Source organism: Hippopotamus amphibius, chromosome 3 (assembly GCF_030028045.1).
Source record: "Hippopotamus amphibius kiboko isolate mHipAmp2 chromosome 3, mHipAmp2.hap2, whole genome shotgun sequence".
Taxonomy (NCBI): domain Eukaryota; kingdom Metazoa; phylum Chordata; class Mammalia; order Artiodactyla; family Hippopotamidae; genus Hippopotamus; species Hippopotamus amphibius.
Genome location: NC_080188.1, coordinates 110946716 through 110972119, shown reverse-complemented (window position 1 = coordinate 110972119; position 25404 = coordinate 110946716). Strand labels below are relative to the sequence as shown.

Below are 25404 nucleotides of genomic sequence, written 5' to 3'. Positions count from 1 at the left end.
CATTTTACCATTCCATATTTTTATTTTTTAAATGGTACTAATTCTTAAATTTTTCCTTTCTTAGGCTGAAAAAGTCCATCAGCACATTTCCTTTGTTTGTTTTTTTGTTTTGGTATACCACATTAGAGGATGTCACTTATAAATTTTGATTTTAAAGACATCCTTAAAGTTCAAAGGACATTTATAACAGGGCTAGTTTTCAGGAAAAAATGATTCACCATTCTAATGTGGAAATAGGCAGAATGTAGTGACATAACATATTTCAAAGCTTCTACTACCAGAGACTCTTGGGATTCACTGTGTTTAATATCAATAGAATAGTGTTTTGATGTATATTTAGTGCCATGTAGCAAATATATGCATTACTTTAAAAAGAAATTATTTGCCTCTGTTTTTGGAGCCATTAATTGCTCAATGCTGTTATCTTTGTAATTTGATTTTAAATTCCTTATTTATTTTATTGGAGTTAAATGAAATTTGAAGATATTTCATGTATATGTATCATTCACAAATACTTGAATCTTTAATTTAATGAAACATATTTTAATGCAGCTGATAAGAAAAAATGCTCTGTAATCACACCATGTTCATGTAGTAAAATAAGATATGCCTGAATTTTTTGGTCAATGAATTAGTTATTTTTTGCTTCAGAAGAAGTAACTTTTCCAAGTGTGTGCTGTCACTAAGTGCTAAATCTGAGATTTTAATACAGCGTTTTAACTCCAAAGAAAGTTCTTAATTCCACCCTCCCCCCTGCAATTGTCTTGAAATGAGACAATTTCTCCCTGCCCCACAATTGTCTTATTTCAGGAACATCAGTTTAAGCAAAGGTTAGAATTGTAATGTCATTGAAATTTCTCCTTTACATATCACCCAACATATGTTTTGTGATGGGTTCCTTACTAGACTTACTGGTATATTTTTCAAAATATGTTTGCATATTTGTATTTATTTTCTCTGTGCTTATTTCTACCTGACTAATTCCCATTTTTCTTCTGAGCCTATAGTAAATATTTTTGTGTTTATTTCATGGATTTGAGAGAAAGAGAGAGAGAGAGGGAGAGAAGGAAAGAAGGAGAGAAGGTTTGGAGAGAAAAAGAATAGAAATTTTTTAAACAGTAATGTAATTTTGGTGATGTTCCCAAATTTATTGATACATATTTATACTATTAATTGTTGTCTTTATAAACTATTTTATTAACATAATGATTCTAATCTAATTATACATTATTATTTTTTCTCTGTGTGTGTTCTTATGATAATTATGGAAGCTGTATGGATGTATACAGAAATCAAAACTTAATTATGTTTTTTTTTACTCTAAATTTTTCTGAGTTGAGCAGTTTTTGGTGTTGTAAACACACTTATCAACCTATTTATTCTATGCATTAGAAATGTATTCTACATGGATCTATGGGGACAATTCTGGGATAATAAAGACGTGGCTTTCTTCTATTTCTAACAACAATTTTAAGCTTATCTATTTATTCTCTTCTTCATGTTGGAACATCTCAATACAACAAAAATGTAGCATGTGTAACAACATACATATAAATCATTTATAATTCACTGAGTCCAGCCTGGCCCTGTGGGGGCAGATGTTTCACTGCTTTTAAACACTTTTTGATTATGACATGCTGAAGGAAAAAACATGCCAAAATTATGCCCCTTAAATGTGATGAATCCACAGTAATTAATTTTTTTCAATAACTAATATTTCAGTTCAGATACAGGTGCCTCTTTTACTTTTGTTAAGAAAATCATGTACTTCCCTTTATTCATATGCCACTGAGTGAGAAAGAGCATGATGACATTGGAAAAAAAAAGAATTGAAACACAATTTTATGGCAAATATATTGCTTTTATTCTCTTAGCTAAAAACTTCTAAAAATTATTTTTTAATCTATGATCAGGTGATGTTAATTTCACAGTCATTCTAAAAACTCCATAGGCAACTATAATATATTAAAAGAATGGCCATGATTTGTTTTTGGCAGAAATGTATCTCAAAAATACATCCAAAACCTTTGCAGACATAATAAGTACATGAATTGAGAAACAACTCATATTGTAACTAAGATAGCATTTGAAAGTCAGTAGCAGTATGATAAGCTGCAGAGGCCAAAATGAACAACTTATTGGTATGTATTTTTAGAAAAAAAATCATATTGTTATTGTTTTCAAAAAAGGTGAATAGTCTCCAAAATACTGTCTGCTGTGCTGGTAACCACTGCTCTGGAATGGAAACTAGTGGAACAGGATAATTGACAGGAAAAAGAATATAAGATGAGTCTATTGAACAGGTAGCTCTGCACAATAAGCTGAAATATGTTTAATTTATGCCATTTTCTAGTTATCAGGAAATATTTAAAGTTAAAAATTTTATATCTTTTTTTCTTTAAATCAAACTCAATCTTGTGAGAACTAAGTGTGCTTAGTTCTATTTTTACAATTGTGAACAATAAAAAGCATTTCATGCACATTGTATCAAAGCTAGTACTTAATTGTGTACTTACCAGTACAATATTTCAAAATTGAAATAATCCTATGCTTATTCATATTTTTCAATTTTAAAATTGTGTAACATAAAAACAGAAAGTAAAGAATTTAACAAAACAGTAAACTAGAAACTAAACGACTTAAATTGACAGGATATTTTTAACATGATAAATTTAGTTAATGACTGAATGAAAAAATACCTTTCATTTACTCAACAGCAAAATGCATCCACTTGGATCCAACATCATCATCACTGCCTATCCCATGACTACCATGGAAATCATCATACCCTGCTAAGAAACACATAGGAAGATGCAATTGGGTGGACTCTATTTTCACAAGATATTGCCTTTAAAACCTATGCAGAAAACCTGAAATGGCACAGTTCTCATCAGATTTACCTTTATACAGGATTCAGCTGAAAAATGTAACTGAAGTAAACATGTTTATACTGATGGGTGTTAAGGGGATTTTGAGGTGCAAGTCTTCCTATTTTTTCTTTTTCTGGCAAACTATCTTTTTACCCTGGTAGGAAATTTAGGACTGGTTTTCTTGGTCATTGTGGATTCCCAGCTCCACAACCCTATGTACTATTTTCTGAGTGTGTTATCATTCCTGGATGCCTGCTATTCCTCAGTTGTCACTCCAAATATGTTGGTCAATTTCCTGTCAGAGAATAAAACCATTTCCTATCTTGGATGTGCAGCACAGACGTTTCTTGCTTTCACTTTTGGGACCACAGAATGCTGTCTCCTGGCTGCAATGGCATAAGATCGCTACGTAGCCATCTACAACCCTCTCCTGTATGCAGTTAGCATGCCACCCAGAGTCTATGTGTCCCTCATCATTGCTTCCTATGTTGGTGGCAACTTGCATGCTTCTGTACACACAGTGACCACATTTAGTCTATTCTTCTGTTCATACAATGAAATTAGACATGTGTTCTGTGACATCCCTCCTCTCCTCGCTATTTCTTGCTCTGACACTCACACAAACCAGCTTCTACTCTTATACTTTGTGGGCTCTATTGAGGTGGTCACTATCCTGATTGTCCTAATATCCTATGGTTTCATTCTGTTGGCCATTCTGAGGATGCATTCTGCTGAAGGGAGAAGGAAAGTCTTTTCTACATGTGGCTCTCACCTAACTGGAGTGTCAAGTTACCACAGAACTATCCTCTTCACATATATGAGACCAAGTTCCAGCTATGCTTCAGACAATAACATGACAGTATCTATATTTTATACCTTTGTGATTTCCAAGGTGAATCCCATCATCTACATTTTAAGAAACAAAGATGTAAAAGAGGCAGTGAAAAAACTGTTGAGACAAATTGGTTGATAAGCAAAGTGCATGTTTAGTAGTAAAACCACAAAGACAATTGAAAGTTCATGTCTCTATGCTCAGAAATTAGAGAAGAAATTGTCTGGTTTCAGTTAATAGTGTTTGTGTATCCTAGAATAGTTCCAAATAAAGCATTAGTTAGTTCATTAATGCAACATTTTACAAATATACATAATTTATATCATCTATATGATTATTACTATTTAAACAGATCAATATTAAATATTCACTGATCTAAGTATATTGTGGTTGCCAGTCATTGTGTAATTAGAGTTTCATACACTGTTACTATAGCCATATCCTCGGGATTATGTGGATTGATGTAACCTCACACTATTTACAGTAAGTCTTTAGCACTCCTTATGAAGCTGCTTCTCCATTCTGGAGCCCCTGTGAAGAGCCTCCATTGTCATTTCATACAGTACGTTCCATGCAGACATACGGGCAGGACTTACTCAGTTTGCCTCAACATCATGTATTTTTATTCCACTATCAAAATATTTTCTTGTTACTGTCAAATTATAGAAATTGATTAGATCCCTTCTGAAACTCCAAAAATTGTAATGATGCTAGATGGTAATATTTATTGAGAGAATGCTTAAGGCTCAGGAAAGACAAATTAGAAGTGTAGCTTAGAGAAAATCACTTTCATTATATATACTTTATAGACACATACTATATCTATATCTATATCTAATACAGTATATATATTTAACCAGTTGCATGCATCATGTTCACTTTATGTATACATGCTATATAGCTGATTTATGTGAGTTTATGTGCCCTTATCACTGCTTCCTATGTTGGTGGCATCTTGCATGCTTCTGTACACAGAGTGGCTACTTTCAGTCTGTCCTTATGTGCATTCAATGAAGTTAGACATGTCTTTTGTGACATCCCTCCTCTCCTCGCTATTTCTTGTTCTGACACTCACACATATATGCTGTAGGACACAAAACAGTATATAAAGCACATCTGGCCATTTCCCCTTCTGAGTAAAATGAACATTTAGTTATACTGCTCCAAGTTCTTCCCACTGGGAAGAATTCCCTTCACTACAGTCTTTCAGGGATGTCACAGAAAGTTGCTACCATTTTGTAACTGTCCACCTTGGGCCTCTGCATGTCTACTGTACAAAATCATTTATAAACTAGGCCTGTCACATGATCAGACAAAACTCCTCAGAAACCATAGGTTCAGGATAGGAGAGAGAGGAGTGTGGACCACAGGGACTTGGGCTACTTCTTCATGTACCTTACTTGGACCTTTTCAGCCCCAATCTCATATACAACCTTCCATTTAATGGTGGAGGACTGCTGTACATGCCCAAATTTATGATTTGTTGGATCAGAAATCACCCAGCTCATAATAGGATGCTCAGTTGGCATGGTAACTTGGTCACCATAGTAAAGTTTTCAGTCTCTATTAGGCTCAGTGGCAGGCCAAGAGCTGTTTTCCAAAAGAGAAGTAATCATCTCTGAGGAAGGCAAGGCTTTGTTCCAATGTACTAAGGGCTTGCACTGTGATTTTCCTATCGAGGGACCAACCAAACTCTCCAAACAGCATCCCTATCTGCCACTGACACTTCAAGCACCATTGGACCTTCTGGATCATACAGTCCAAGCAGAAGAGAAACTTGCACAGCAGGCTGGGCCTGTGGCAGAGCCTCCTCCTATGAACCTTTTAAAACTGTCTGCAGTTTAGGTCACTTGGTAAATGGGCTAAAGTAACACAACCAAATGAGGAATATACTGCCTCCAGGATTCTGAGGTCTAGTACACAACTAGTGTTGTACATTATTTTTGGTTGTAGAGGAACCAGATGCAGCAAATTTTCCTGACTTTAGAAGGGATATTTCATGTCTATCAACAGGTGAATGGTTAAAGAAGACATGGTACATATGCACAATGGAATACTCCTCATTTATAGCAAAGAACAAAATAATGCCATTTGTAGCAACATGGATGGACCTAGAGATTATCATACTAAGTGAAGTAAGTTAGAAAGAGAAAGACAAATACCATATGATATCACTTATATTTGGAATCTAGATGATGACAGAAATGAACCAATCTATGAAACAGAAATTGATTTACAGACATAGAGAAAAGACTTGTGCTTGTCAAGCTGGAGGGGGTCGGAGAGGAATTGACTGAGAATTTTGGGTTAGCAGGTGCAAACTGTTACATATAGAATGGATAAACAAGGTCCTACTGTATAGGACCACAGGGACAACACCACAGGGAACTGTAGTCAGTATTCTGAGATAAACCATAATGGAAAAAAATATTTAAAAGTATGCATATATATATATGTATATACTTGAGATGGAAATTATCTGTAATTTATAGTAGGCAAGCTTATGCTCAATAATTTTCCAGACAGAAGGAATATGATCACAGAAGCAAATGTGACCTATACAGAAAGATGAAAAGACATCAAAATGTAAAAATATAGGTCAATATAACATATACTGAGCTTTAATTTTAATTACTTCACTTAAGGTTTTGCTGAAGCAAAACTCTATTGATGATTGTAGGTTTCAAACTACACAAAAGTAAAATTGACCACAAAATAGAGCCAAGAATCAGAGAGAAAAACATTTATATCTATTACTCTAAGGTTCTTGCAAATTATGGTGTATATTATTTAAGGTTTAATTTAGTGATAAATTAAACATGCATATTGTACTCCTAGGGCTACCACACTGAAAAGAGAGAAGCACACATTACCAATATGAGGAATAAATGAAGGGATATCACTATGTTCTCCACACATTCTGAAATGAAAATAAGATTTATTATAAGCATTCTTTTACTAATAAATGTGATAGTTATATTAAAAGTACAATTCATTAAAGAGACTCATATGAAAAGAAATAGGTATTATCGACAGTCCTACATCTATCAAAGAAATGGAATTATTATTATTTAAAAACTATACATACATATGAGTGTAAACTTGGAAATCATCATTTCAATGTGAAAAAATTTCCCTTTTCCCTTAGACTAGAATATTAACAGGCAGCTGGATGAACCCCCTCTAACCATGCAGAGTCAGACAACATTTGAAAGAGAACCACACAATTTTCTCCCAGGTTTATCCCATAAAAAAGAGTCATCCACAAACTTTAGTCAACTGAGCTCTGCACAGTTATATCCCAGGATACCTTTTTTCTTTGTTTAGCTGCAGTGTTACTGAATCCCTTTGTTACACCATGATAGCCTGCACCCTGTACAGATTCTCTCTCTGCATTATCACATCATTTTTTCCCTCCTTCACCAAGTTGTATGTCTGCAAATACAGATATGTCTGTACCTGTATATTTGAAAAACTAGTATTGTCAAAAATCAGGCTTCTATCAGTAGATCTAGAGATTGTATGCAAGCTGCATACACTTTTCAATGGCCCTTAGTATTTTGTTTAAAGCTTTTGTTTATATAATAATCAATTATATATTTTCAGCTTCAGTACTGGTAGTATACTTTTTTATAGAAAAAAATCACATCATAGGATGGTGATTGAGAAGTGTAGTGAAGGTGACCAATCACCACTAAAACAGTTTTTAAAGACTGAGATCAATCTTGAGGAAAAAGAAGGTTGCTGAAATATTAACAGAATGCAGTTTGTAAAGGACTAGTACAACTTGCACGTGAAAGAAAAAGAAAAGTTGAATACCTGGGTAGGTTCCAGAGGAGACAGATTTCAGAACATGAAGATAATAAAGGAAAGCCTTAAAAACATACAATGAACTCAAAAGAATGGCAATCAATTATGTTAACAGAGATGAAAGCCCTGTAGGTGTAAAACTATGGAAGTTTCCCTGACACAGCCTACCCTCCCACATACAGACACAATTTTCCTGAGTACTCTAAATTTATTTATATGGTAGAATAAGGAAGAGAAAAGATTACAAACATGTCTCATCCATGCAAAAATATTATGTGAATAAAATAAAAATATGCTTTAACTATTACATTAGTAGGTAATGTATATATAACTGAAAATGCATGTTTTGTGAAATAGTTATTTATGCGATGGATGCATTTAAGAAAGAGGAACAGGAGGAGACACAAAGGAGATAAACTGCATTATCATAATGAAGTCACTAAGAAGATGCATTTAAAGTAAGGAATCCTGTGAATAGCTGTGTAGAGAGCCATCCAAACAGGAGGGATGAAATACAGAACAACTGTGAAGGTAACATATTGCAGTAAGAGATGCTCTGTATTTGTATGGTTGAGGTGTGATTTATACTTAATAATCCCATTTTAGGGAGAAATCTTCAGGTTAGACTCTCTATTTTAAGGAGATAGTCCAATTACAATTAAAGGGATTTCACACTCAAAAAATATTAATGATAATGAAAGAATGGAGAGAAAAAATGAAAAATGCATATGATATAATTAACTTTGAAAGATACATGTTCTTGAAAAGAAAATGAGGTCTGTTGGAAGCAGAGTTAAACACAAGCACAGTGGGGATTTTTTCTGTACCTTGTTCTTGGGCTTGGGCTCTGAGGAATGGTGGCATCTACACAGGTGTCAAGGAGTGGGAGGGGTCAAAGGAAAACAGAGGAAAGTTGAGTCAGGACCAAGTCTGCAAGCAAACCCATAAATAGATGGTGGGGCTTATTTTGGTAGAGCCCAATCCGCCAGCCAGTCATACCTTACACTCTGAATTGTACTTGTCTTTTGTCATTCTTGAGTTTAAGTATAATCTTGGTAAATGCTAATACCTAGTCTCTATATTCTGTGAGCAGTTATAGAATGAGTTTATACTCTGGATGAAATAATAAGAGGGGGAGAAATACACCCACACAAAGAGCATAAGAATAACAACAGAAGTTTGGGCACACATGTGTAGTCTCTAAACTGCAGGCTGGGATTAGACTGCTGCCAATGTATAGATCTAAGGATGGAACACAGTTTTTGAACTGGAGTCCAATACCAATGATTCCATGGAATGTGGTATGGGAATAAGTGAGCTGTGGTTTTCTATTGATTAAGTGATATTCACTTAAGCAAGTTAGGTATAATTGTAAAGTAATTAACAATTACAACTATGGAACCTAGTCCATTTGAGCTCTGTGGGATGAAAGCTAATACTATACATTTTAAAGTAACAATTTCATGCATGTGTGACTATGTTTAAATATACAAATAGTATATGCAATATCCATATGTTGAAATCCTAACATTCTGTACTTCAGACTGTGACTTAATTTGGCAATGGGATCTTTGTGGAGATAATTAACTTGAATCAAGGTCTGTAGGGTGGACCCTAACCCAATATGACTGCTGTTCTCATAGAAGAGGAGATAGAACACAGAAACACAAGGAGGAACAATGATGTGAACACAAAGGGAGAAGGCTGCTCTCTACAAGTGAAGGAGAGAGGACTCAGAAGTCAATCCCACCTTCACCTTCATTTTTAGGCTCCTGGATTCTAGAACAGTGAGAAGTAAATTTATATTGTTTAAGACAACAGTCTGTGGTAATTTGTTATAGCAGCCCTGAAAAACTAGTGCAATCAATATCAACATATATGCACATGCATGAACATCTGTGTATAATGTGTGTATCTATATGTTTCTGAGAGTGAATTAAATGGATGACAATTTTTTCACATGTTGAAACTTCACACGTGGAGGTATGACTACGATCTTAATATGGAACTATCAAAGAATAGAAAAATACTAATAAAGTAGAAGAAAATATTTTAACATTTTGATATTGACAATGAGTATTTTTTTCATTTGTTTCAATTTAACGGTTAGTGTGAAAAATACACTTTATTGATACAGTGATTTTTTTCCCAAACACTCTCTTCATTGCCTCTTTGACATCTTTGTTCCTTAAACTATAGATGATGGGGTTCAGCATGGGAATCACAATGGTGTAAAATATGGACACAATCATATCATGGTCCAAAGCATAGCTGGAACTTGGTCTCACATACATGAAGAGGATGATTCTGTGGTAAATTGATACTCCAGTTAGGTGAGAGCCACATGTAGAAAAGACTTTCCTTCTTCCTTCAGCAGAATGCATCCTCAGGATGGCCAACACAATGAAGCCATAGGAGATCAGGACAATCAGGATAGTGACTGTCTCAACAGAGCCCACAAAGTAGAAGAGTAGAAGCTGGTTTATGTGAGTGTCAGAGCAAGAAATAGCGAGGAGAGGAGGGATGTCACAAAAGACATATCTAATTTCATTGGATGCACAGAAGGATAGGCTAAATGTGGTCACTGTGTGTACAGAAGCATGCAAGTTGCCACCAACATAGGAAGCAATGATGAGGGACACATAGACTCTGGGTGGCATGCTAACTGAATACAGGAGAGGGTTGTAGATGGCTACATAGTGATCATAGGCCATTGCAGCCAAGAGAAAGCATTTTGTGGTCCCAAAAGTAACAAAGAAAAACGTCTGTGCTGCACATCCAAGACAGGAAATGGTTTTATTCTCTGATAGGAAATTGACCAACTTTTTTGGAGTGACGACTGAGGAATAGCAGGCCTCCAAGAATAACACACTCAGAAAATAGTACACAGAGTTGTGGATATGAGAATCCATGATGACCAATAAAACCAGTTCTAAATTTGCTACCAGTGTAAAAAGATAGATTGCTAGAAAAAGTAAAAATAGGAATATCTGCACATTAAAATCATCTGTGAAGCCCTTCAATATAAACATAGTGACTTCAGTTCTATTTTTAATCTGAATCCTGCTTGAATCTAAATCTGATGTCAATTTTGACATTTCAGATTTCATTTAAAGTTTTTAAAGCAATGGTTTTGAAAATACAATCCTCCCTATTATTTTCTCCTGTTTATTTCTTAGGAGGGTAAAATGAAATATTTGATAGTGACAGAATAGGCATTGATGAAGAAATTGGATTCCAGTGAATGCATTGTCCTGTTAAATTAAAGAAATTATTTTATTAATTGTCTGGCTAAGTTTGTTGTGTTAAAAAAATGCCACTTTCATTTAATTTATAGTTTATTTTCTGGTCAAGTATGTACAATCCAGTTTTATACTGCATCATCTTAAATTTCACAAAGATGAACAAATATAGGAATTTTTAAATAAAAAAATATTATAATAGAAAGTACACATCTAAGTACAAATCCTAGGTTTTCTACAGTACAAATGAAATGCCTTTTGTTACTGTTTGCATGTGTTAAATGGGAAAACAATGTAAAATTTATTTAATATTAAAATGTTCCCAGAAGACTAGAAATTGGGATAAGTTAGATTTACATTTCAACTTATTGTACAGGGTAGCCTTTTTTGGACCAAACCATTGTATATCAGCTTTTTTATTTTTGGCTATTATTCCATTCCGCTAGTTCTTATAGAAAACTAATGAACAAAAGATATTATTCTGGCAGTAGAATAACCTTGTAGGCAAAAAATAACTGAGTATTGCTTTTATTAGGTTTTCCAGTTTTCTTTCTTGATACACATATCAGAAACAGAATCACAGACTTAAAAAACAACCATGATTCTGGGGTGGAAGTGGGAGAGGGGTAAATTGGAAGATTTGGGTTGAAATATACACACTGCTAAATATAAAATAGATAACTAATAAGGACCTACTGTATAGCACAAGGAACTCTACTCAATACTCTGTAATGACCTAAAGAATCTAAAGAAGAGTGGATATATATATATATGTATAACTGATTCACTTTGCTGTACACCTGAAATTAACACATTGTAAATCAACTATAGGCTGATAAAAAAATTAAAAAAAAGAAAACAAATAAAATATGCAAATAACTTTTAAAATTATGTAAATAAGTAGTCTTCTAAAGGCAGTCATCATAAAATACATTTTGACTATCATACACAAGGGAAATTTTACTTTTACTACGATTCTAACCTTTATTTAACAGATGTGTCTGAGGTAGCACAATTGTGGAAGATGAAGAACATTGTATTTGGACTCTAAAACCTTATATTAAAACCTCAGATTTAGCACCTTGTGTGACCTTGGAAGAGCAGCCTTATGCTTCAACCCAAAAAATAACTAAGACTGACCAAAATTTTGTTGCATGTCTTGTTCAACTACATGGACACATTGTGATTTTAAAGTGATTATTTATGAAATACACTAAAACATGTTTTATAAAATCAAAATGTTTTCATTATACATGAAAGATGCATACATGTGAAATATGATTTCTACATTCTATTTACACACAAAATATAAATAGGGAATTAATTATCACTTTTTCATCAAAGCATTGAGCAACGAATCGGCACCAAACAAGAAACTAAGTTTTGCTTCTTTTAGATATATATGTTTTTTATATGATATTAAGATAAATTAAAATACCATTCTCAGGAAATTAAACCCAGAGAATTTCAATATTATATGGTATTTTTATATGGTAATCTATGGTATTAATGTACAAATACATTTCTCTTATTACATTCTGACTTTGGGCATTACAGTAAAATAATAGTGTGTTTGCTTACATTCCCCTGGTGGCTTTGCCCATAATAATTTTTGCACAACTATCTACTCTGATTTTCTATGTACTGCAAGATAGCAGTTTATAAATGAAGGTATATTTTAGTACAAATTATGTTCTAATAGAATAATTAATTGTCTACTTCACTGTAAGGAATTGGAGGAATAATAGTTAAAAAAAGTATAAGGTTTATCTACCCATTGAAGATGCCCTTCATACAGGCATTCTTGTCAACTAATATTTAAGGAAATTGGAGCTGATTGTTTCATGTCTTACTAATTTCACTTTAAGAGATAGAAGCTACAAAGATAAAAATAGAGATCTCAAATTATTAATGAAACGTCATTCTGGAAAACTAAAATTAAATCAGTTCTTTAACCCTCATGAAGTCAGAAAACAAAATACCATATATCCAGGAGAAGAGTACTAACTACAACTTAGCATACATTGTCTTATGTAATATACATAGTAAACTGCAAACTAATTCAGCATCGTTTTATAGATAAGAAAACTGAGAACAACATGACCTATAACTTGGTCAAGATCACACAATCAGTTACTAGCAGATCCAGGATTCAAGTCTAGGTTTCCCTGTCTCCAAACTTTAAGCTGCTTCCACCTGACCATACAACAGACTCACTGATATGCCATAGTTCTGGAAATATTATGCCTTGAAAACAATATAACGTCCTCATGTATTTTAACTCTTTTATAAAGCCACAAGATTAAGTAAACCATTATATTAAACAAAACAAAGGAAAACAAAACAATAAAAGCAAACAAACAAAAAACTCTGTAGTGGCTTCTAGATCAATTAGCCAACTAGTAAAATAAATTTAAAATTCATTTATATCCTTCTACAGGGAAAAAAAATTTGATCTCCAAATGTCATATAATCAATACTCAGTTGACAGTTAATTTTCTCTCAATTTAATATTTTTTTCTGAATTTGAAATATAATCACTTATTTCCACTACTTACTCTGACTTAAGTTACCTTCCATCAAGGAAATTAAATAAAATTTCTAACTTACAAATCTATTTCCCTAAACATGTGAAGAGTCTTTCCTGTCTTCCCTGTTCTATTTTCTGGAATTCTCTTATTTATTTTTTATTCAACTGTGAGTTAACTAGAAATTTCTATCTCAAATTTACACACTAGGGCTTATAATTTAGTTTGAGATTCAAGGTTATAACTTCTGATGTATTTTTAAGTGATGTAAACCTTTTCTCTTACCTGTGGAAATTAACTGCTCATTTAGTTAAGGTGTGGTATGGATACTAAATGTTTGGACTCTTATACCAGATTCTCAAGCTCTTCTTGACATCTCTGGGGATGCCCCAGGAGAAAACACTCTAATTCTCCTCTGGGACCAGAAAGTAACAAGGGGATTTTCTCCATGGTAAACAAGAGAATGGACCTGGAGCAATGAACTACATGATAAAAATGACTACATGAATGCACTTTGGCCTCTGGTACAAAATGATCTTTCAGTGGAAAGAGAATATGCATAGGACTAGAAAAGAAATTTAATGATACAGGATGTAGTCCTAGCTTTGAAGCTAGAAAGCTGTGTGCCATTGTGTAGGTACCTTATATTCTCTGAAATCCAGTTTCGTCTTCTTGGGAATATAACCTATTTACTTCTCTCAAGATCCTATAAAACTGTACATAAGGAAATAATATGAAAGCATAAGCTGTGGTAGAATTCATAATCATTTAATAAAGATTGCAATACTCATTTGGCTTTAAAGATGCTACTCTTCTAAGTAGCATGAAAAATATTTTAAAATTCATTGAGTAGCTAATAGAGGAAATAAGATATAAATAGATGAATAGAAAGTATTAACAGCAGAAATGGGAGCGTATATAGATAACTGCTATTCTATGTAATAGAACATTAGAGATCTGTAAAAGACAAAGATTAAAATCTGAGTTGTGTAGCATCTTATCTTGAGGACTCTTTATATTGATATTAATCTATAGACTAGTACTAATCTATGTACTTAAAGAAATTTGACAAAAAAATTGTGAAAAATACATTGATGCTTAAACTGACACCCAGAGACTCTAAATTAGTTGATAGGGAATTATGACTCTGGAATCTGATTTTTAAAAGACAGATAGAAGGAAAGCAGAAATAAGGAGGGGAGGAAAGAAAGAAGGATGATACTGATAGCCTAATTGTGAACAAAAGACCTATTAATTAATTGTAATCCCAAATGATCTATATATTCAATGCAACCCTAATTAAAAATAAACACCCATTTCTACAAAAATTGACAGGACACTTCTACAACTTACAAAAGAAAAAAAGACAGAGAAACTAAGGGATTCAGGACAATTTTGAAAAAGAAGAGTAAAGTAAGATTTGCATAATCTGAATTCAAGATTTTCCACAAAACTAAAATAATCAAGAGAGTGTGGTATGGGTGAAAAGTTAGACATCTAGATCAATGGAAAAGGACAGAGTCTTAATCAATAGTCACACAATATAGTCAATCAATTTTTTAACAAAGTTTCTAAGGAAAATCTATGAAGGAAGGATAGTAATTTTTTAATAACACTGAATATGTAGAATAACATCATGTCACAAAAAAAGCGATATGACATTCTTTGCATCATATATAAAAGTTTTCTCAAAGTAAGTCTTAGGCCTTAATATAAAACCTACTATAATAACATTTATAGATAAAATATAGGATGATACAAACTTTTGTATAATACACAAAACTCATAAACCATAGGGGGAAAATGATAAATTGTACTTTATCACATTTAAAATTTGCTTTGTGAAAGACCTGTTGAGAGAATGAGCAAACCACACAGTTATACAAAACATTTGCTAAACAGCTGTTCAAAGAAGAACATGAATCTAGAATACGTAAAATACTCTAAAAATTCAACAATATGCAAACAAAAAGGAAGATAAACAACAAACATGGGCTAAATTTGAGCAGATATTTCACCAGAGAAGATTCATAGGTAGCAACTTAGTGCATAAAATATAATGTTTGTCACCATTTGTGGTTTGGGAAATAGAGTAAATCCACAGTGTGATCTCATAACACCTATTAGAATGGCTAGAATATTTAAAATATAATAATTAATGGTGATGCAAAGTGCTCACAGTGATGCAGAGGAACTGGAACTCTCATCCATTCTTGGTAGGGAAGCAAAGTGGTGCAACACCCCCAGCAATCTCACTCTGTGTTATTTATCCAAGATAAAGGAAACATGTCTACACAAAGACCAGTGAACCAATATTTACAGCAGGTGTATTCACTATATTCTAAAGCTGGAAATAACACAAATGTCCATCAGCTACTGAATGGATAAGCTAACTGTGGTACATCTTCACAACAGAATACCACTCAGCATTTAATAGGATCATACACTGAATTATTCAAGTACAATGATGAATCTCAGATCCTACTAGTGGAAGAAGCCGGACTCAAAAACATTCTAGGTAAGGTGAAATTGTAACAATGAAGAACACATCTGACACATATGACACATATGTTCTTGACAGAACTGAGGGGGAAATTGAGGTAACTGATTACAAAATGGTAGGTGGGGACATTTTTTAAGACCATAGAAATGTTCTGTATAATGACTGTGGCTACAAAAATGTATATGTCTATTAAAATCCATATAACTGATACCTAGAAATGGTAGATTTTTCTGAATTTATATTAAAATCAATAACCCAATATATGTATATATACATAAACATATCTTAAGTTAATCTTTGCTTCAGAATAGGGTTATCCTGGTAGGGGAGATAGACACTAGAAAACAGAATCAGGCAGGCTGCTTAGGTGCTCCCAGTGTTCTACTTCTTAGATTTGGTCTCACTTACAGTTACATTCAGTTAGCAAAAATTCTTCAAGCTGTACACTATGATATGCATATATGGTCTTTTCTTTATATTTTCTTTAATAAAATAAAAATAAGTCAAAAACTCATTTTATTATTATTTTTCTAATGAACTCTATAAACCCCTGTTATTTCAATGCTCTTTCTATCAGTCTGTGATTTTACTGATACACCCATTAGTGAGTGGTTATAAATTATTGCTATGTGTTAATTTTATATTTCTATGAGTCATGTTTTAATCATTATGAAAATTGTACTTTAATAACTTTAGCTGTGTGAATTTATATCACATTGATTTTTTCCTTTACTTGAAATCAGTTTTATTCCACATCTATCTTCTCTTTCTTAAATATGCTTTCAATAGTGACTACATACTCTTGCATTTGTCTAAATTACTCTTGATTTCTGAATTTTCATTTTATTTCTAATTTTTGGTTTATTATTTTGAACTCTCAGAATCATCTTTTCCCATCTTCCTAATGTCTAGTTATCTCATTTGATTTCCTTGGCACTCAGTCATTTTACAAGTTTGTTTTATAATATATCTAAGACAATATTGATTTTAAAGTACTTTTTTGCTTTCTTTTATGTTCTGATTTTAGTAGTATTTGGGATGTGATTTTTTTATTTCTTACTTTTTTTAATTTAAATATCCTTATATGGAATTCAACAGTAATCTCTTTGTTCCTTCAATGTATAAATAGGATGGCATTTTGACTCTCAGAAGGAGGTACACATGAAATTGGGGGCACATCAAGGTAGTAGTTTACAGCTTAAGGAATCACTCTCATATTTTTTGAAGGCCTAACAATGTTATTGTATAGTTACTTTAACTCTCAAAGCTAAGTTTGATTCAATAATACTTTCTATCTATTGTTCCTAATATCTAAACAGATTTTGCATTCCAAAGAATTATTTGCACTTTAGACACTACATGTTGCTATAACAGTACTTTCTGAGTCCTGCATCTTCCAGAAGTCCCTCCCTGTTGAGACTTTCCTTCCCAGTGTGTCCACCTTACTGAACTGATACTTTTCTCAGTATCCCCTTCTTCTCTGTGAAGCCCTGTCCTTTTCAAAGGGAGTGTGTGCTGCTTATTTCCGAGACCCTCAGTGACACCTAACACTGTACTGGTCTCTCACAGTCCCTTTGTGACACTCTGGTGGAGCCTGGGGAAGGGTTGGGAGCATCTGAAAAACTGAAAACAAATATAAATTCTGCTAGATTGCCTTTGTCAACCAATGTTAAATTTCTCTGTTTTAGCCCTGGGCATGTACGCCTGCACACCTGGGTGTGTGCGTGTGTGTTTATAGTATGTGTGTATAATAGATATGTTTTATTTAATCTGAGTAAACTCTAGATTAATATTCATGATTCACAGAATTACAACTCCTAAAATCCTACAGTTTTAAACTTTTGATGTCTCCACATTTCCATGGCATTTCATTCATTTATTTTCTTTTCTCTTACCTTGATAATAACCTTACAGTAAGCTCAAAATATATACTTTATTCATTTAAACCACCACACTTTGTGATTTAAAGAGAGTAAACATGAATGAATGTGATTGACTATAAACCCATCTGCTAGATTCTGCAAGAAATATATTGTGTGGCTACATTGTTACAGTTTACCGTATTTACTTTTATATAAAATGTCATATTGACAGGACGAGGACATTGGTTCTCAAAGAACCAGTGCTAATCCAGTGTCAGAGTGTAGTATGAGTGTCTCATATTTGAGATATCTTATCTCAAACTTTATTCATTTTATAAATATCAACATGTAGTACATTATTCCAGAACCATTTACTTTTTTATTATTGACTAAACCATCATGTTGCTATTCTGAACCAGAAGATAATTGGGGCATATTCCCCTAGGGGCATCCCCTGTGGGTTTTCTCAACAGCTGAGTAAGTGGGTATATGTGATCTAAATGAACCATATTTATAGTGTACTTCAGCTTGCATTTGGTGTTCCACAGGTAGGAGGAACTTTAAGATCCTTGAAAGAATATTTTAGGAGGTGGGCTGTAAAATATCGAGGTCAAATATGTTATAAAATTCCCAGGCCCTTTATTTGTTGCCTATTGCATTGGTGAATAGAATGCAATCATCACATCTGATTTATGCAATTTTTGTCTAAAAATTGAAAAATAATCCTTCCTGGAATACAACAAAACCAAAAGAGAAAATATTGAATTTATTTGTAGAATTAATGAGCATATTCCCAATAGATTGTATGTTTTCATTTTGCTTATAGAAGAAGAGAGACCTGTCAAAGTAAAAAAAATTAGGAAATATTTTGACCTATTCAAGTACCTGGGGGCTTATGTTTTGATATGTGGAAAATAATCAATAATTCTTTTATATTTATTTTGCATGTTATATAATGTAGAAGCCACTTCAGATTACTACTTATTTCATAGTATTTCTCTACTTTTAACAGCTTAAAAAATATCCAAATACATCAAAGACCATGTTCTGTTCTATTTCAATGAAGATGGGAAGGTGAGCAGGAAAGTCAATTGCAGAATGAAGTCATGTTATAATAAGAGGCAGTGAAAAATGGTGAAAAAGCACACGGACAAGGAAAGAGATCTGGGCTTGAACCTTGGCTCTAGAACTTATCAGCTGTGAGGAATGCTATAAAGGTGAATAAAGTCATGTGTGCTAAAGTCTATTCCTGCAGCTCAATAAATGACATATCTCTCTCCTCCTTTGCAAATTTAGTGTTTCAATATTAAGCCCAAGATATCTGGAGTGTTCTAACTTGTACTAAAGTTATATGTTTGGAAGTGACTTTGCATTAATTGTAAAGGTTGATCTTATATTATTAAATTCTTCAAGAATCATAGTATTTTTCTCTTTATAATTTTGAGGTCTTTAAATATATACTAATATTGATTTAGTCATATCCATCTAAGAGAAATAACAACTTTAAGAGAAATTTAACTGGAGTGTTTAACATTGTATTTTTGTAAAATTTATTTTACTGAAGTAAATTGGTTTCCAATGTTGTGTTCATTCCTGCTGTGCAGCAAAGCAATTCAGTTATATACACAATATATATTATTTTTCATATTCTTTCCATTTTGGTTTATTACAGGATATTGAATCTGGTTCCCTGTGCTATACAGTAGGACCTTGGTGTGTATCCATCCTATATATAATAATTTGCATCTGCTAATCCCAAACTCCCACTCCATTTCTCCCCCACCCCCTCTGCCTTTGCAACCACAAGTCTGTTCTCTATGTCTGTGAGTCTGTGTCTGTTTCATACATAGGTTCATTTCATACATAAATTCATATTTTAGATTCAGCCTATAAGAGATATCATATATTTGTCTTTCTCCTTCTGATATACTTCTCTTAGTATAACATTGTAATTTTTCATTATCCTATTTACCCAAAACAAAGTAACTTGCAAATGGCAAGTGAGATTGCAGTGATTTGTGTGTTGTTGTGTTTTGTTTTTATATTAACAGATAATACAATTCACAAAATTAACCATTCTCTAATCCAGACACAGAAAGTGTGCACGGAGGGAAAACAATATTCAAAATGCAATTCATTGTGTTTAGTCTTATAGAAAAATGTGAACTGCACATTAATAATAACAAAATAAATATTTTACGTGTAGCTAAAAATGAAAATATCTAGTTTAAGGCTCTGATCAGCTATGTTTTTCAAAGATTTAGTTATAATGCTAGTATTGTCACCTAATATTTGCTACTTTTAACAAATAAATACGTGACAGCAAAATTTCAATTATATAGGTATCTTAAGTTTATAACAAAAATTGGTATATTTGAAGGAAATTGCTTTAAATGTGTAGTTTCACATATTAAATAATCTGTCTGACTGTGCATTATTGTGTCTGTTTTATCATTTAAATTTATTGTTATTTGAAAGAGGAGTAAACTTTGGAGTCAAAGCCTAATATCATACATGGCATTTAATTATGGAGCAGGTGAGGAGCACATACTTTCAGATATCAAATCTTATGCAATTCTTATTGTACCAGGTATATCTTTGATCTGATGGCAACAATTATATTGGGGTTGAACTTTTCTTAGGCCTCACAACTGCATTAACAAATAGATTGATCTCATCATATTCATCCAAGTTTTTTTTTTTTTTTTTTCTTTCATTTCTGTTTTTACCTCATCTACCTAAACTTTTTTTCAGAAATGTTCTTTGGTTAAGGTTAATGACATCCATCTGCCTGACATTTTTAAAATAAGCAAATATTTATTTGGGTATTTTCTAATAAATTCACTATTTTTTAATGAGATGATATATTTAAAAGCATACATAATATTCAACACAAATTTTGCCTTCTCTGATGCCTCACAGGAATATTTCTTGTTTTCTCTGCCTTTGATCTTTTCAGTAATTCTATGGAAAAGTTTTCTTCTAGGTAAATTCTGACTTTGTTTTGTTTTTGTTTTTGTTTTTTTTTTCAAGAAGATTGTTGATATGTGCTTTCTTCTCCTTCTATCACAATTTCTAATCCAATGGCCCTTACTGTCACTGATGGGATTCATGGTAACGTATTGAAACTGGAGACTGACTTGCATTATGAATTTAAATAATGCACAGAATATTATTTGCAGCAGAGTAGGTGACCCCAAAACTGATTCAAATTTTCCATGGGTAGACGTATAAACAGCAAAATAAATACCTTGAAGAAAATCTATTCTTCCACTGGTGTTATAATGTGGGCTAATAATACAACTTTGACTCCTATTTTGAGCAACCTTGAGACTATGCCAGAAAGATTTTTTTTATGCCTTCTGACTTTAATTACTTGCTATTTTTTTGCTCTTAAATACTGTTTATGTCTAGGCACAAAGATTGTTTTTGTTATTTTTATATTTTTAATTACTGATTGTATGAGCTTTAATTCACAATTGGATAATAGTTACATAGCTATTCTTTCACTGAATAAAAATTCAATAATATATGATCAAATTTATACTATGAGTGAAAAATCATTTTTCCTATTTTTTCTTATAATTGTCCCATTTTCACCACAGAATTTTGAAAGAGTACAAAAACACATAGATTATCAAAAATTTAGATTTCCAAAAACAGTATGAAAGACCAAATAGTCACTCAAAAATGAAAATATAATGCAAGATATTTGGAAAACAAATTGAAGTAAACATGTGCTATCATAAAATTTTATAACCCATCTTGGCCCATCACATTAAAAAAAATCTTGATTCACTCTTTTCAGAAAAAGCTGAGCGGGAAAAATTTTAGAGAGACTCCCTCAAAATGCTACAGTTCGGTAGGTGATTAGTCTCTGAAATAAACCTTACTCAATACATTCTAGATTTACAGTAACTATAAATATTTAGTTTTATTAACACATTTTACACACTAACTTGTATTGTATTTTTGAGACAAATATTAATGTGATAATTACAAAGGAATTTTTTGCTGTTCACTTTGTGTTTTAATGTTACTTAATAGGAAAACAATGTATAGAATTCAGTAGTAAATTAATCATTTGACTTGGCAGTTCTTAGAAATAATGTGACTTGAGCCAGTGAATGAAACACAAATCTTCCATTTGATTCTGTAGTAATTGGCATCAACATTTGACCCACCGTCTTGTCGCTGTCTCTGCAACTGCTGATGGGAAACCATGCATTTCCAAGAAAGAAATATGAGAAGAGTTCACATTCCCTAAGTCACAACACTGCTCATTTTGTCATAACAATATGAACCATGATTTTATGAATATCTTTAAGTTTGTCCCATGAAGCGTCAACATGAAGAATGTCACTGAAGTCACTAAATTCGTACTGAAGGGCTTCACAGACAAGATTGAACTGCAGATCTTCTTATTCTTCCTGTTTCTAGCAATATACTTGTTGACTCTGATGGGAAATTTAGGACTGATAGTGTTGGTCACTAGGGATTCCTTGCTGCACAACCCCATGTACTATTTTCTGAGTGTATTGTCATGTGTGGATGCCAGTGTTTCCTCAGTAATTATCCCAAATATGTTAGTAGATTTCACATCAAAAAATAAAGTCATTTCATTCTTTGGATGTGCAACCCAGATGTTCCTTGCTGTCACATTTGGAACCACAGAATGCTTTCTCCTGGCTGCAATGGCATATGATTGCTATATAACCATCTACAACCCTCTCCTGTATTCAGTTAGCATGCCACCCAGAGTCTATGTGTCCCTCATCATTGCTTCCTATGTTGGTGGCATCTTGCATGCTTCTGTACACACAGTGGCCACATTTAGCCTATCCTTCTGTGCATCCAATGAAATTAGACATGTCTTCTGTGACATCCCTTCCCTCCTCGCTATTTCTTGCTCTGACACTCACACAAACCAGCTTCTACTCTTCTACTTTGTGGGCTCTATTGAGACAGTCACTATCCTGATTGTCCTGATCTCCTATGGCTTCATTGTGTTGGCCATCCTGAGGATGCATTCTGCTGAAGGAAGAAGGAAAGTCTTTTCTACATGTGGCTCTCACTTAACTGGAGTGTCAGTTTACCATGGAACCATCCTCTTCATGTACGTGAGACCAAGCTCCAGCTATGCTTTGGACCATGACATGATCGTGTCAACATTTTACAGCATTGTGATTCCCATGCTGAACCCCATCATTTACAGTTTGCGAAATAAAGATGTCAAAGCGGCGATGAAGAGAGTGTTTGGGAAAAATCGATACATTAATAAACTATATTTTTCACACTAACCATTAAATTGAAACAAATGAAGAATGTTGTTCATTGTCTCCATATCAAGAAGTTATGATAATATATTATGAAATTCAATAATATTAAAATGTAGTAGTGTATTTCTATTCTTTTCGGATATTATATAAAGATCCAAATCATACCTCCACCTGTGCAGTTTCCATACATGCAGAAAATATGTGTCATCCATTTGCTTCTTACCTCACTTTTAGATACACACACATACATATATGTACACATATATTCATATATATATGCTGATATTGATTGTAGTAGTCTCAGTGCTGCCACAACAAAATACCACAGGCTAGTGTCTTAAATACTGAAATTTATTTCTTACTCTTCTAGAATCTAGATGTCTCAGATCAACTTGAAGTCAGGTTGATTTCTTCTGAGGACTTTATCCTTGGCTTGTAGATGGCAGTCTTGCCTCTGTGTCTTCATGTATTCTTTTCTCTCTGTGTGTCTGTGTCCTAATGTCTTTTGGTTTTAAATATACCTGTCATATTGGATTAGGACTAGGGCTCCTAAAATACTCATTTTAACTTAATTACTTTCACAGTAATCATCTATACATACAGTCACATTCTGTGTAAAGGGGTTAGGATTTCAACATAGGAATATTGGTAAATTTTATATGTTTATTTACACACACCCAGAGTCACACATGCATGAAATCTTTAAAATTTATAGTATTAACTTTCATCTTAATACAACTCAAATTGCATAGAATCCCAAGTTGCAATTGCAAGTAACTTTATAATAATATCTGACAAGGTTGAGCAGATACCACCTAATTGATAGTAAAACTACAGTTGACAGGCTCACACACCACTTTTCATGGAGATATTGGTATTGGACTCCAGTTCAAAGCACTCTTCTCCACCCTTAGATCTATGTATTGGCAGCAGTCTAATCCCAGCTTGTGAATCAGGGGTCACAGATATGTGTTCCATTTCCTGTTGTCACAACCATGCTATTTGTGAGAGTTTATTTCTCCCCTTTTATTATTTCATCCAGAGCAGGTACATTAAATACATTTTATAAACCCTCAGAGAGCACAGAGACTAGGCATTGGCATTTATCAGGATCATATTTAAACTCAGGAAGGAGAAACATGAGCACAACTGAAAGGGGTAGTTACCCCTGGCTCTCAGATCTGGATCTTTCTGAACTAAGCCCTCATGCTTCTTTATAGGTTTCCCTGCAGGCCTGGTGTGGACTCAGGTTTGCTCTGTTTTCCTTTGACCCCTCCCACTCTGTGATGCCCTTGTAGATGCCTCCATTCCTCTGTGCCCAGGCCCAAAACCAAGGCACAGGAACACATCCCTACATGCTCATCTTTGGCCTGGCTTCCAATACTCCTCATTTTTATTGTAAGGACCTGTGCCCTTAAGGTCAGTTTTTAATGGCACTGGTGTTCCATCCTCCCTTCTTTCTTTCCTTCCTTCCTTCTTTTTTCTTTCCTCTATTATTATTTTTCTGTCTATTTGTATATTGTGAAAATTCATCTGATTTCAACCAAGAAGTCCCCTTAGAACATAGAGTAAAATCTAAGAATATTTCCCTAAAGTGGGATTATTACATTTAGTAACATCTCAGCACTATAAACACAGGGCATTTCTTATCGAAACATATTTCCCCCACAATTTTTCTGCCTTTCTCTTCTCGTGTTTGGAAGATTCTCCCCAATGCCAATCACATTATTTCCTCCTTTAAATGTTTTTTCTTAGTAAGGTCTCATTATATATGTTATAATAATGAGATTTACCACCTTTCCATCTCCTCATATTTCTTGTTTATTAAGGGCAACCACTGCATTTTGCATTATTTTATATATTATCATTTTAATTTATATTTGATTTATTGTCTAATCTATTTTCTAGAGTCTAGAACAAGGTCTGATAAATATTGTTCCTCTATATTATTTCCTTAATGACTGAATATCATTGGTTGGAAACTATGAAAATGGATTTACTTACTTAAATTAAGGAACAATGTAAAGCAGAGACAGCATTTCCTGTGTCAAAATTAGTTATTGTTTAGAATTTCTAGTTTATTATTCCTTTAAATTTTTTTCTTCTGTTAGTCTATTTTCTATTCTTTTCTAGATTTCTGAATTTGATATAGAATTTCCAATGTACCCTGTGTCAGTGACATCCCATACTTTTAATATATCATATTTTCCTAGCATATTAAATATGTCATATTTTCTTCTTTCTCTATGCCTTGGGAGTAGCTTAGTAGATTTTTTTTTTTTTTTTTTTTTTTGGCACACGGGCTTAGTTCCTCCACGGCATGTGGGATCTTCCTGGAGCTGGGATCGAACCCGTGACCTCTGCATTGGCAGGCGGATTCTTAACCACTGCACCACCTAGGAAGCCCCCTTAGTAGATTATTTTTAAATGCCTAAAGGGGATAGTTTGTGTTTTTTATTTAACACTCATTTCTAAACC

At 33.3% G+C, this 25404-nt stretch overlaps 2 protein-coding genes and 1 pseudogene across 2 annotated transcripts; 2 read left to right on the top strand and 1 right to left on the bottom strand.

Moving 5' to 3' along the window:
- Positions 1 to 2180: 2180 nt before the first annotated feature.
- Positions 2181 to 10610, bottom strand: LOC130848656 (olfactory receptor 5T1-like). The gene is made up of 2 exons (XM_057727081.1): positions 9669 to 10610; positions 2181 to 2321 (listed from the first exon to the last, which is right to left on the bottom strand). The coding sequence occupies exons 1-2, from the start codon at positions 10608 to 10610 to the stop codon at positions 2181 to 2183; spliced, it is 1083 nt and encodes a 360-aa protein (XP_057583064.1).
- On the top strand, positions 2828 to 3840 carry LOC130847987 (olfactory receptor 5T3-like; annotated as a pseudogene).
- An 11323-nt stretch (positions 10611 to 21933) lies between the features above and the next one.
- On the top strand, positions 21934 to 22947 carry LOC130848655 (olfactory receptor 5T2-like). The gene has a single exon (XM_057727080.1). The coding sequence runs from the start codon at positions 21997 to 21999 to the stop codon at positions 22945 to 22947; it is 951 nt and encodes a 316-aa protein (XP_057583063.1). The 5' UTR covers positions 21934 to 21996.
- Positions 22948 to 25404: the final 2457 nt, after the last annotated feature.

Bases quoted from the DNA above. Each gene is read 5' to 3' on its own strand.
- LOC130848656 (XM_057727081.1), bottom strand. From the start codon at position 10,610: ATGTCAAAATTGACATCAGATTTAGATTCAAGCAGGATTCAGATTAAA. The intron at 2,322-9,668 runs GTGTTTGGGAAA...AACATATTTCAG, and splicing joins TCAAAGAGGCAATGAAGAGA to CTTATTGTGCAGAGCTACCT.
- LOC130848655 (XM_057727080.1), top strand. From the start codon at position 21,997: ATGAAGAATGTCACTGAAGTCACTAAATTCGTACTGAAGGGCTTCACA.